Source organism: Podarcis erhardii (genome assembly GCF_964252035.2).
Source record: "Podarcis erhardii genome assembly, chromosome: 7".
NCBI lineage: Eukaryota > Metazoa > Chordata > Lepidosauria > Squamata > Lacertidae > Podarcis > Podarcis erhardii.
In genome coordinates this window covers 2,854,382-2,866,361 of record NC_138511.1, presented here as the reverse complement: position 1 = coordinate 2,866,361, position 11,980 = coordinate 2,854,382, and the positions used below count along the sequence as shown (strand labels likewise).

Genomic DNA, 11,980 nt, shown 5'->3' with positions numbered 1-11,980 from the left:
AGGCCTTCGATCCCGTGCCCGTTTACTCTGGAGCCCCATCGGGTTCATACCACGGCATCCTTTCAGCCTACGTCTCAAAACACGAAAGCGCTCTATACGTATGGATCGAATGCCGAATTTATTTGAAAATGTGTTTGTCCTGGGGGCGCGCTCTCCAGTATGCCGGCTGGGGGGGGGGGGGAGGAAGCGCCCTCAGTTGGGCGGGCGAGCGAAGCTGGGAGCGACGAGCCGCGTCTCGGCTCGCCCTCGGGACAATGCGCCCGGCGAGCCTGGCGCCCCGGTGGCGGGAGCTGAGCCGCTGCCGGGCCCTGCGCCGCCCTCGAGGAGGGGCCCGCGCGGCGGAGCGGAGGGAGCCAAGATGGCCGCCCGGCCGGCCGGCGCCTCGCGCGGCAGGCCTCGCCTCGTCCTCGGAAATGCCCAGCAGGCCGGCCGGCCGGCCGGCGCCGCCCTGAGGAGATTCGGGGAAGAGGGGCTTCGTCTGAGGGAGGAGGAGCCAGACTGGGGCAGCGCCGCCCCCCCCCGGGCAGAGGAGCAGGAGGCGGGGCTTCGCCGGAGGAGGCGGGGCCAGGCCCTATAAATGCCCGCGCCGGAGGGCCGGCTCCTCCATTCCGGCGAGGGGCCAGAGCTTCTTCACTCGCGCTTCTCCCGCGTTCGCGCTCTCGCTTGCTTGCTTTGTGGGCTCTTCCGCGGCGCGCTCCGGCCACGCTTCCGCCTCGTTCTCCTCAGCGACTCTCCTCCGGCGCGATGATGAACGGTTTCCGCGACAGCAGGATCGATGAGGGCACCTTCCTCTTCACCTCAGAGTCGGTGGGGGAGGGGCACCCAGGTGAGCGCCCTCGCGGCAGGAGGAGGCGCGCGCGCCCGCCCGCCCGCCCGCGGGGGGCGAAAAACCCGGGGGAGGGGCCGGGGGCGCGCGCGCGGCCGGCCGACCGACCGCTCTCTCGCCGATTGGCTGCCGTGCTGTGGCGCGCGCCCTCCGGCTGCCTGGCTGGCTCACGTCCGGCTCTCGGAGGCCCGTTTCGGCGGCTGAGGGAGGGGGAAGCGCCACGAGGGCGCGCGGGGGGGGCGGGCGCCGCTTCCAGGCTCCGCTCGGCCGCCCCGGACAGGAGCGGGAGGTTCCCCGCTGCCCCCCTGGATTGCGGGGTGGGGGGCAGGGTAACAAAGGGAAAGCGCGCGATGGCGGCATGGGAGGGAGACGCTGAAAGCGGGCTCGGAGCGCGCGCTCCCGCTCGGTTTCGGGGACGCGCCCCCGCATTGCAGGCGACCACGTGGTATCCGCATGGCGCGATCTTGGGAGGGACGGTGGGAAGGGAGCAGCCCCTGAGAAAAGGGATTTTGTGTGTGTGGAAATGGAAGAAAGAAGCCGGAAGCCCAAAACTGCAGCGCGCGCGCGTGTAAAAACGGGGGTGGGGGAGACAAGGACCAAGCGCCTGCCTTTTACATACAGAAGCAGGTGGGCTTTCATGTAAGTACGCACAATCACGTATCTGTCTACGTTACACAGAATCAAAAAGCAATTCAAAACTACACAGAGCGGAAGATTTCGTTGTCGGCTCAAAACGGTCTGGATGCCCAACGACGCTGGAGGAGGAGGAGACTTGCGCTTTCATTGTCCTCCTCCGCCATGATGTCTGGGCAGAGCCTGCAGCATGCATAGAGGGAGGGCGGGAGTTGGAGAAGGCTGTCCCCGATCCTGGTGGCTGGGCATATGTGCTTTTTTGTACTATTCTAAAGATAGCCTTTGCCAAGAGGCTGCATGGGAACAAGGACTCTTTGATGCAGGGGAATTCAGCTTTGGCCATTTCCTTTGCTGCACCTCTGTTTCTGCCATGTGGTGGTTGAACCCATGTGGCTCCATTGAAGAATAGCACCTTGTAGTGTTTTCAGTTGGGGGGACGACTGCTGCATATCCGGCTTCTTTTTGCCTGAGTTGTATGCAGAGAACAGGGCAGAAAAGCATCACTGGTGCTTTTACAGTACTCTGTTTTCCAAGACACAGTGAATGACATCTGTTTTTCTGACTTTGAAATCCACAATTCTAAGTGCCTGTTCTTTATACTTGCTAGACTTTTGTTCCGTCTGTAACACAGTCCCCTAGGGAGCTATTTTAGTTTCTTGTTTAGAAATTGCCCACTATTTTTATGTGTTTAAATTTCTGTAAAATATTCTGATTTGGGCTTTCTGACTATGTTCAAGTTCTTTATACTGTGAAACTTTATACTGTGAAACTAGTCAAATGAGTATGTCATGCAACTGAACTTTATGTAGATTAGGCATTTGTATTGACAACTTAGTACCTCTTGATAGAATAAACACTTTAAGCACAACATCCACCTTTGGCACGACTGCTAAATCTGTGCTGTTAGAGCTTCTTCGTTTCTGGCTTAGGTGGAACTCCAAGCTGGAGGTCTATTTTATAATACTGTAAAATGTTCATTTAGTGCTAGTGGTGTGTGCAGCTGTGTATCTTCTGTCTCAGACTTAGCCATATTTAGGAATCCTGTGCTGGTGGTAATTTATCCTCACTGCCATCTTGTTCTCTCTGGATTAGATATAGGATGACACTAGTCTGCATTTATAGCCTGCAGCCTTGTGTGCAGACAATGCTTCTGGCAGTAACCAGTTATACACATTAAACAAATTGATGGCTTTTGAAGTATGCCTTAGAATTTCTGTTAAATATTTCTCTTAAATAAAGACTTCATGTGTCTAGACCACTAGCTGAAGTGTTGGTGGTGGGGAGCCTTATCTGTGGCACGTTGGTGCCTCAGAGGTAACAAGATGGCTAAATCTTGACCATTGAATGAAATGGTAGATCAAATCTGAAGAATGGCTGTTAAGGACTATGTGGCAGGCTGTGTTGATCACTGAAGCATACATAAGGGGTTGTAAAGCATTTTGGCATTCCAGACTTGAGTGCTCTATAATAAATTTCATTGCAGTGTGGGTTGACTTTGCTGGTTGAAAGCAGTTCCAATTTCAAAATGGCAAGTACATTCGTACCTTGGAAGTTAAATGGAATCCGTTCTGGAAGTTTGTTTGACTTCCAAAACGTTTGGAAACCAAAGTGCAGCTTCTGATTGGCTGACTTGGATGTTCGAGTTCCAAAGAATGTTCACAAACTGGAACACTTTTCAGAAGCCAAAATGTCCGAGTACCAAGGCATTTGGGCTCTAAGGTACAACTGTAGGATTAGATTATGTAAAGTTCTACAGAATTGAGTGGGTGTTTTGTAACCAGGTCCTTTCATTCTGCTTATAGAAACTCAGAGTCATCAATGCAGTATTGGAGCGATTGAATCTTAATGCCAAGATGCATGGCTGAGTGTGAGGCATTATTTGTAAAGGGCAAATATAAGGGCAGCAGAATAAAATGTAACATGTATACCTTGAAGGTGCAAACTGTGCTTGGATGCACAGCATTAAAATTTCGTCTCAAACAGTGCAGTTTCCATGTGGAAACCAGTGGGTAGGAAATACAGAGAGCTTGCAAGGTTTAGTCAACCAAAACTAGCTTGAGAACTGCGGGACACCTGTGCAATTCTGAGGATAATTTTGTTTGTGTGTCTAGAGGGAATGAGGAAAGCTTGAACTTGTGCTATCAAGCATTGGCAAGTTTTGCTTAATTATAATTTTCCCCACTTCATTCATTGGTGCCTAATTACTTCCCAGGGTTTCTGCTGAACCATTAATTGTGAATGCTGGGTCTTTTTGTTGTATTGTTGGTATAAGTCATTAATGTCAAAACTAGCAGTTGCAACAGGTCAGCAGGAACCAGTGGCTCTTCCTAAACCAAGGTCTCCTATAAAGTCCTCTATCCATGTCTGTTACCAGAAAACAAGCAGATCAAGCTTTCTTGGGAAAGGGAGTTCCATATTGACACAAACAGCTGTTCTTGAATTGGTTGATGATACCAGGAAAAAAGTGGTAAAAGGCTCAAACCTGCATGGGTGTTGGCTGAATACTTTTTAACATGTGAAATAGTGGCAACCTTGAGGTCTGAAAAGTAATGGAAGCTGTTTCTGATTTTAGATAAGATCTGTGACCAAATTAGTGATGCTGTCCTTGATGCACATCTTAAACAAGATCCGGATGCCAAAGTAGCATGTGGTAAGTTCCTTTGACCATTATGGGAATCTATTGGGAGTGTGGTCAAAGAACTGCAACTCCTCTGTACTTTGAGTTGACAGTTCTGGTTCTGTATTTTGCAGAAACTGCTGCAAAGACAGGAATGATCCTTCTGGCTGGGGAGATCACGTCTAGAGCTGCGGTTGACTATCAGAAAATTGTTCGTGAAACAATAAAGCACATTGGCTATGATGATTCCTCAAAAGGTAAGCAGATTGGATTGCTTCTGGCCGTTTTAATTTTGAATAGAAATGTTGACTGTTAATAAGATTGGGACTTACAAGCATTATGTATGTGTCCTAGGTTTTGACTACAAGACATGCAATGTATTGGTTGCCCTGGAGCAGCAGTCCCCTGATATTGCTCAGGGAGTTCATCTTGACAGAAAGGAAGAAGACATTGGTGCTGGGGATCAGGTCAGTGTTATAAGAGGCTGCGGATTACTCAAAATTTGTTTGTGGTGTACATTCTTAAAACTTCACCTTAGGAAGCTGAAATTCATATCTTGGTTTGGTTACAAAAATAGGGCTTGATGTTTGGCTATGCTACGGATGAGACGGAAGAGTGCATGCCCCTGACTCTTCTCCTTGCACACCAGCTGAACGCCAAACTGGCAGAGCTTCGTCGTAACCATACCTTGCCCTGGCTACGACCAGATTCTAAAACTCAGGTAAATGTTGTCTTTAACTTGCGTTGTCTTAACATTGAAAGGTCTTGAAAATGGAAACCATAGTCAATCTAAGGCCTTTTAAACTACAATCAAAGTGTATGAAGAACATGGACATGAAATAATGCAAAAATTATGTTTTCCTTGATTCCCTTTTAGGTGACTGTGCCTTTTAAGGCCTTTTAAACTACAATCAAAGTGTATGAAGAACATGGACATGAAATAATGCAAAAATTATGTTTTCCTTGATTCCCTTTTAGGTGACTGTGCAGTACAGACAAGACCGTGGTGCAGTCATCCCTATTAGAGTCCATACAATTGTTATTTCTGTTCAACATGATGATAAAATTGGGCTGGATGAGATGAGGGATGCCCTGAAAGAGAAAGTGGTCAGAACTGTTGTACCTGCAAAATACCTGGATGATGATACTGTCTACCACCTGCAGCCTAGTGGCCGTTTTGTAATTGGTGGCCCCCAGGTATGATGAAGGTTGGATTCTTGTCCCTTGCCTAATCTGTACAATTGATGGTACCTTATTGGAAGATCTCAGCTACAGTGTTACAGTTCAGAAGCATCATGCTTTTGTGACAAATGCCTTTGCTCCATATGCCATCTAGAGCAGTGTTTCCCAACCTTGTGCCTCCAGCTGTTTTTGGACTACAATTCCCATCATCCCTTGCCACTGGTCTTGCTAGTCAGGGATGATGGGAGTTGTAGTTCAAAAACAGCTGGAGGCACAAGGTTGGGAAACACTGATCTAGAGGTCTAGTGTCTAGAAACACAGCACAGTTCTCCTTCTGGTAGCTTTGCCTTGCTATAGACTAGGGGTGGAGAGCCTCTGAACTGCCACATGTTATTGGACTAAAACTTCCTCCCCTGATCATGGGCCACCTTGGCTGGGGGCTGATGCGAGTTCACAATCTGGAGAGCTACGGGTTCCTCATTCCAGTCTTATAGACAGGTGGTGTTGTGTCCAGTCAGATGAGATGGACTCTGCAGGAAGGTTGGCAAATAAATAATGAAAAAAATTGCCAATTTCAGGGAGATGCTGGCTTGACTGGCCGGAAGATCATTGTTGATACCTATGGTGGCTGGGGAGCTCATGGAGGTGGTGCTTTCTCTGGTAAAGACTACACAAAAGTTGACCGTTCAGCATCTTACGCTGCTCGCTGGGTTGCAAAATCCCTTGTGAAGTCTGGTCTCTGTCGGAGAGTGCTTGTTCAGGTATGTTCAGTCTGTTATTTCTGGGCAACGAGATGCATTTTCCCAAGATTTGCAACATTAATGTTTTCTTCAAATGAGTATTGGGGGTTTAAGATGTTGCTGGGAAGTGTGTACAGTTGGCACTTTCATGATTTTTAGGCAGCTGCAATGCAGCAGAGATGTAAATCGGGTCTGGTAATGCTCAGCTGAATAACAGCTGCTTCTGAAAAATGCGGTCCTTGTACTAATACACCCAGCACCCCCATGATTCTTGCACCTGTAATCAATGCCACAGTAAATCTCAAATGCTGCCTTGCAGTGGCCATTGCAATCCTTGCCAGGTTTCTTAGACTACAGCTCCCATCATCCTTGACCATTGGCCATGGTTGCTGGGTCTCATGGGCATCCCAGCAGCATTTGGAGGATGCCACATTTCCAACTCCTGTTCTGGCAAGAGTTACTTGGGTGCCATGCAGTATTGGCCAACTTGATGTGTGGCTGTGCTGTTGCGTGTCTTTTCAAATCTTGGGTTCTAAAATAAAAACAGTAGGGAAGGTAAGTTGGATGAAATAAGCATTCAGAATTCATTATGGAGGTACAACTTAAGGATTAGTAGTAAAAACAACTGGCTAGGGAGTGTGGGTTGAAAGGAAAGTTGAGAGGGAAATATTGGAATAATGGTGTGTGAAGAGGGAGAAGAGAAATGGGATACCCTACAAAGTAGCTGAAACCACACATTTTAATGCTTTTGGTTTATATTAACTTTGCTCTTAGGTCTCCTATGCCATTGGAGTGGCCCACCCACTGTCAGTCTCCATTTTTCATTACGGCACCTCCCAAAAGACTGAGCATGAGCTGCTAGACATTGTGAAGAAGAACTTTGACCTCCGCCCAGGGGTTATTGTCAGGTAAAACATGGTGGTGCATGCGCGTAATATTCAGACAGATAAAGAGGAGGTAATAAGGATGGGACTAGGCATAAACAAGGCATGGACCCTAAACGTACATGATGTTGCACAATCTCCTACCATAGACCCTTGTCAAAACACCTAGTCTCCTGGGGAGTGGTGGAGACAGTTCCCCAGCACCGCTGTAGAGGAGCTTTGGGGTGGTTCATTTTTCTAGAGATAAAACAAAGTAGTGCTTGCTCTTTAATATGTAGTAGTTAAAGCAGAATGGTGTGCTAGTCTGTGCCTCTTTGTCACTGTATAGTAAGGCAAATTAGAGTTTATGATGTGACATGCCAGGGGAAGGCACAGAAAATGAGAAATATCTTAGAATAGCACATTTTGGGGCAAAGGTGGCTATTAATTAACAAAGTAGCTTGTTGCTGTCTGGCCATGATCCCCAGCCAGTTTGGAGTTGCACCATTGGCATACATACCCAAGATTGAAAAGCTATTCTCTTTTAATGCAGCAAGTGGTGTATAGATACAGTAATATTAAATCCATCCTTGCAAATTGGCACAGCCCTTGTGGCTCTTGCACTGATTTGGAAAGTATGGATAGTGCAGGGATATGAGGATTTCTGTGAGTTATTACAGACTCCTCTTGGGCACTTCAGTCATGTGCTTTTGAGTATTAAAACTCATTTTCCAGAGATCTTCTGGGTATTTTGGCCCAACCACTGACACCCAAGGCCAGCTATGTTGTACTGTCCTGGAATCAAAGTGTGAAGTTGTGGGTGCTTAGCTCTGCAAACATGGGTGTTCTGAGTGGTGCTGCTGCCTACGCTGACTAACTGCTTCTAAAAGCTCCAAGCTGGAAGTAGGCAGGTTTGGTTGTCATATGAGCTGATTATTCAGTTGGGGAGTACCATTCCCAGTGGAGAAACTTGTGGTGATCTACAGTTGGATGTAGCCCCTCATAATGGAGGGTAAGTATTCTGTAATGTCAGTTGAGCCCAGGGGCTTAGTTTCCTTGGGATGTATTTGCATTGGCACCCAGAATTGGGAGCAAATCTACTTCCTGTGTACAAAGTAGCCGTTGGTCCATGTCTTGGGACTACAGCATTGAACATCAAGTGGCCCCTTCAGTGTAGCTGGTTTTTGCTTTGCTTGATAAATGCCTTGTATTGAGTTACGGACTTGTATATTCCAGGGATCTGGATCTGAAGAGGCCAATTTATCAGAAGACTGCAGCCTATGGCCACTTTGGTAGGGACAACTTCCCATGGGAAGTGCCCAAAAAGCTTAAATACTGAATATGTTGGGCTTCTTTCCCCAGACCTGTTGGTGTGCATTACAGAGAAACCTCCAGGCTTTTCTGTGGGAAAGAGCCCCATTCCCTAAACTGGTCCTGTCCTCTGCTCTTAATTTGGCACATTCTGTCCATTGCCATGAATATTAGTCCTCCGGGGACCGCAATTGCACTGTGCTTTCTCCTCTTCCTGGTGTGCTTGACGTATGTGTAGAGCCAGTTGAGCATAGGCGCTATATGTAAAACAGAAGAACAGGCTGTAGTCAAAACAGTGCTTCAGTCTAATCCTTTGTGTTGCCCAAAGGCTAACGAGAATTTCCTTTCAACAATGAGCAAGATGCCTCTCTCCTAATGTGCACTGCGTGGTTTCACATAGTCTCTGTCCAGATATCTAGAGCAGGATGGTGCAATGATTGGACCCCCCCCCCCGATCTCTTGCGAGTGAGTCATCGCCGCCTTAGCAGATGGCCCTGCATGCTCCGCAAGCTCCATTTTGGAACTCGAGTCTTGTGTGGTTTTTTAATTGAGGCAATTTTGGTCCAACAACTCATGGTATTATTCTCTTAAAATCAGTCAGCACCATACCTTAATCATTTTCTGCTCTTATCTTCTTGGGGGATGTACGTAATAAAGGTTTTTTTTTTTTAAAAAAAAATCCTATGCACAGTTTTAGCACTAGCCAAACCTCACCATCTTTTATTAAGCGGGCCCTTGGCCAGCCTTGTGATGTACTGCAGAGAAGTCACAGGGTTGTGCCTGAGGTCTGTAGGCTGCATACTTTTGGCACCTGGAATTTTTTTCTTTAGAAGAGCCAAGAATTTCATGTTGCACAAAACTCCCAGGGTTTATTTTCAAAGCCAGGTCCAAACTGCATTCTGAAGTACTGGCGTAGCTACAGAGAAGCCAGTTCCCTTCAGAGTGTAAGTGCATTTGGGAAGGACGTGGGGGGAAAACCCTACATACTTGAAATTTTTTTATACTTGCTTATTTATTGTGTTTGGGATAGGGTGTGAGTACAGAGAAGCCCTGGTCTCAAATGGCAGCTTTTTAACTTTATTTTGACACCATAAATTCCTTGACAGTACCCAGCATTCCCTGATAGGCCAAGGTGTCCTACAGAAAAGCCTTGGGTCACAACCTGCAGGGGGTCTGGCTTGTGTAAAACAGGGGAGGGCAGTGCTCAGGATAACTGGCCTTGGGAGAGGCTGACTTGGCTGGTGTTGTACAGAGAAACCAGCTTGTTTACCTGCCCACTCCATGGCAAGTGTCCTAAGCAGGAAGTGCCTTTTGCGTTCCAATTTTTTTCCTGGGCGTTTATTACGTATGTCTGGTTCAATTCCAAGTTGATTTTAAAGTTCTTAATAAAGTGCTAGGTTCTATCTTACTGTGTTGTGTGTCTCTGATTTGAATGTCAAGGTTGGAGGTGTACTAAATCAGGAATAAGAGGCTCTTGCTATAACTTGCATTGTATACAGAAGAGGGGAAACAAAAGTTGAGCAGGATGAAGTTACTTGCATTTTGGAAGTTTCTGGAATGCACACCATTCTTTATGAAGTCATGCCTGAGTTGGAGCTTGATGCCAATGCATTTACCTCGCTACCTGTGTTGGGATTATGGATTATTTTAATACTTGACTGAATCCACACCTGCAGAATGCACACTCTGCTGTTGTCAACTTCTGCAAAATTGGTTATGCAGGTGGCAGCTTAAAACAGCTGTGCAAGCAGCAAACATATAAAAACTATGGACAAGTAGTTATGGACATAGATCACCTGGAGCTGTAAGGGGAAGGAACTTAAGTAAGCTTCATATGCTGCCGGTAGCACCACCACTGTTGTGGCAGCAAACTACAGTGGTGCCTCTGGTTACGTACTTAATTCGTTCCAGAGGTCCGTTCTTAACCTGAAGCACCACTTCACCTAATGGGGCCTCCTGCTGCTGCCACAACGCCACTGTGCGATTTCTGTTCTCATCCTGAAACAAAGTTCTTAACTCGAGGTACTACTTCTGGGTTAGCGGAGTCCGTAACCTGAAGCGTATGTAACCCGAGGTACCACTTACAGAGAAAGTAATGAAGGTGAGAAGAAAAAAGGGTGTATGAACAGACCACTTGATGTTGCAGGTACTAACCAACTTCTCAGATACCACCCACTTCGCTGGCCTATTTTGAGTGTTTGAAATGTTTCTATTCCATTCATATTTTTAGAGCAGGTTGATTTGCTGAATATGGCACCATCCTGCATGTGGTGGGGTGTGCTGTCTAGCTGCTACTTTATTGAGCTCACTGATGCTACTCTCCAGATAGCCAGAAACTTTCTCAGATTCAAGTTTTATTGCATTGTACAGCTTATTCCCTCCTGCGAACCTGGTGCAATAAGGGTGAACATTCTGTTGTGCATTTGGGTTGAATATTCAGCTCACTGCCCAAGCCCACTGGTTCTGTAACTGACTGGAGAGCACATGTAGATCTTTTGCCAGTGTTCTGCATTGCAGGAAGATGGTTGAGATCCCTGGCTGTTGTTGTCCTGCTCTATTTGGCCCAAATTCATTTCTTTTGTCAGCAGTTAATGGGCTTCTACCTCTGCAGGCAGGTTCAGATTTGAGCAGGAACAGTTGCCTGCTGTGTCTCCTTTGTTGCTGTAAGGCATCATTCAGCCCCACCTTCCTGTCATCTTAGATCTAGGGGTCGCCTCCAGGCACAAGTGGAACATTTGTAGTAGAAAACATTCCATTAGGAAGCTTCAGGACGAGCAGCATATGTCTGTTGGGGATGATGGGAGCTGGTAAAAGGCTAATTTTGGACAAAGCAGAGTCAGCTAAGTCACTAGGGAGCATCTATGACAGTAATGTGGCCCAAGGCCCACTGTTCAAAACTATTTGCCATCAGAACAGTAGTATAGGTCCTGAAATACGTATTCGGTGTTGAAGGTCCTGAAGAAGTGCATTTTCAGCATATGTCAGATGCTATACAATAATCATTAGATGCACCTTTGTGGGGAGGGATTTCTGTCATTTTGGAAACAAAATAAAAAAATTCCTTCCAGTAGCACCTTAAAGACCAACTAAGTTAGTTCTAGGTATGAGCTTTCGTGTGCATGCACACTTCTTCAGATACCAAGAGAACGCTGATCAGATGTTTGAGCAGCTTCTTCGAGAAAGTGCTGCATAGTTTTCTTGCATATTCAGTGGGATACGTGGATTGTAGAGGGTTGTGCATGCACACGAAAGCTCATACCTAGAACTAACTTAGTTGGTCTTTAAGGTGCTACTGGAAGGAATTTTTTTATTTTGTTTTGACTATGGCAGACCAACACGGCTACCCATCTGTAACTGTCATTTTGGAGAAGCCTTTCCCCCAGTCTGCCATTCCCTGTGCTGCTCAGGATAATCAAACTTGCTAGAATGCTGCTGTTACCAACATCTGTGAGGGCTTGGAGGGAAAGAGACATGGTATCTGAACAGGGCTTCTAGTATATTTGCAAAAAGGCCAGTGTGACATCAAGGGGGGGGGGAGAATCCCTAGTTCCAGGAAGGCATCATGGAGAATAAGGCTATTAGCTGCAAGCCATGACTCTGCCACCTCAACTATATGGATATGAGCCTCTTGAATTGGGCCTAGAAGCAAACAAGCAACCAGTGCGCTGTTTTTAAAAAGGCTCATTGTTGTGGGAGCCTGTCACACATTGTCAGTGGAGCCCAGTCCCTGACCTACTGCCGGTGTAAACTGCTTCCTCAGCTAAAGCCTTTAAGCTGCTTTCCCCACAGCTCTGGTTCTAAAGTGTGT

The 11,980-nt window shown here is 46.9% G+C and overlaps 1 protein-coding gene across 1 annotated transcript; it reads left to right on the top strand.

Annotated features, from left to right (window-relative positions):
- Positions 1-592: 592 nt before the first annotated feature.
- MAT2A (methionine adenosyltransferase 2A) lies at positions 593-9,580 on the top strand. The gene is made up of 9 exons (XM_081870052.1): positions 593-826; positions 4,032-4,109; positions 4,211-4,333; positions 4,431-4,543; positions 4,654-4,797; positions 5,055-5,273; positions 5,837-6,019; positions 6,773-6,906; positions 8,098-9,580. Exons 1-9 carry the CDS (start codon positions 745-747, stop codon positions 8,198-8,200), a joined length of 1,179 nt encoding a protein of 392 aa, XP_081726178.1. The 5' UTR covers positions 593-744; the 3' UTR covers positions 8,201-9,580.
- Positions 9,581-11,980: the final 2,400 nt, after the last annotated feature.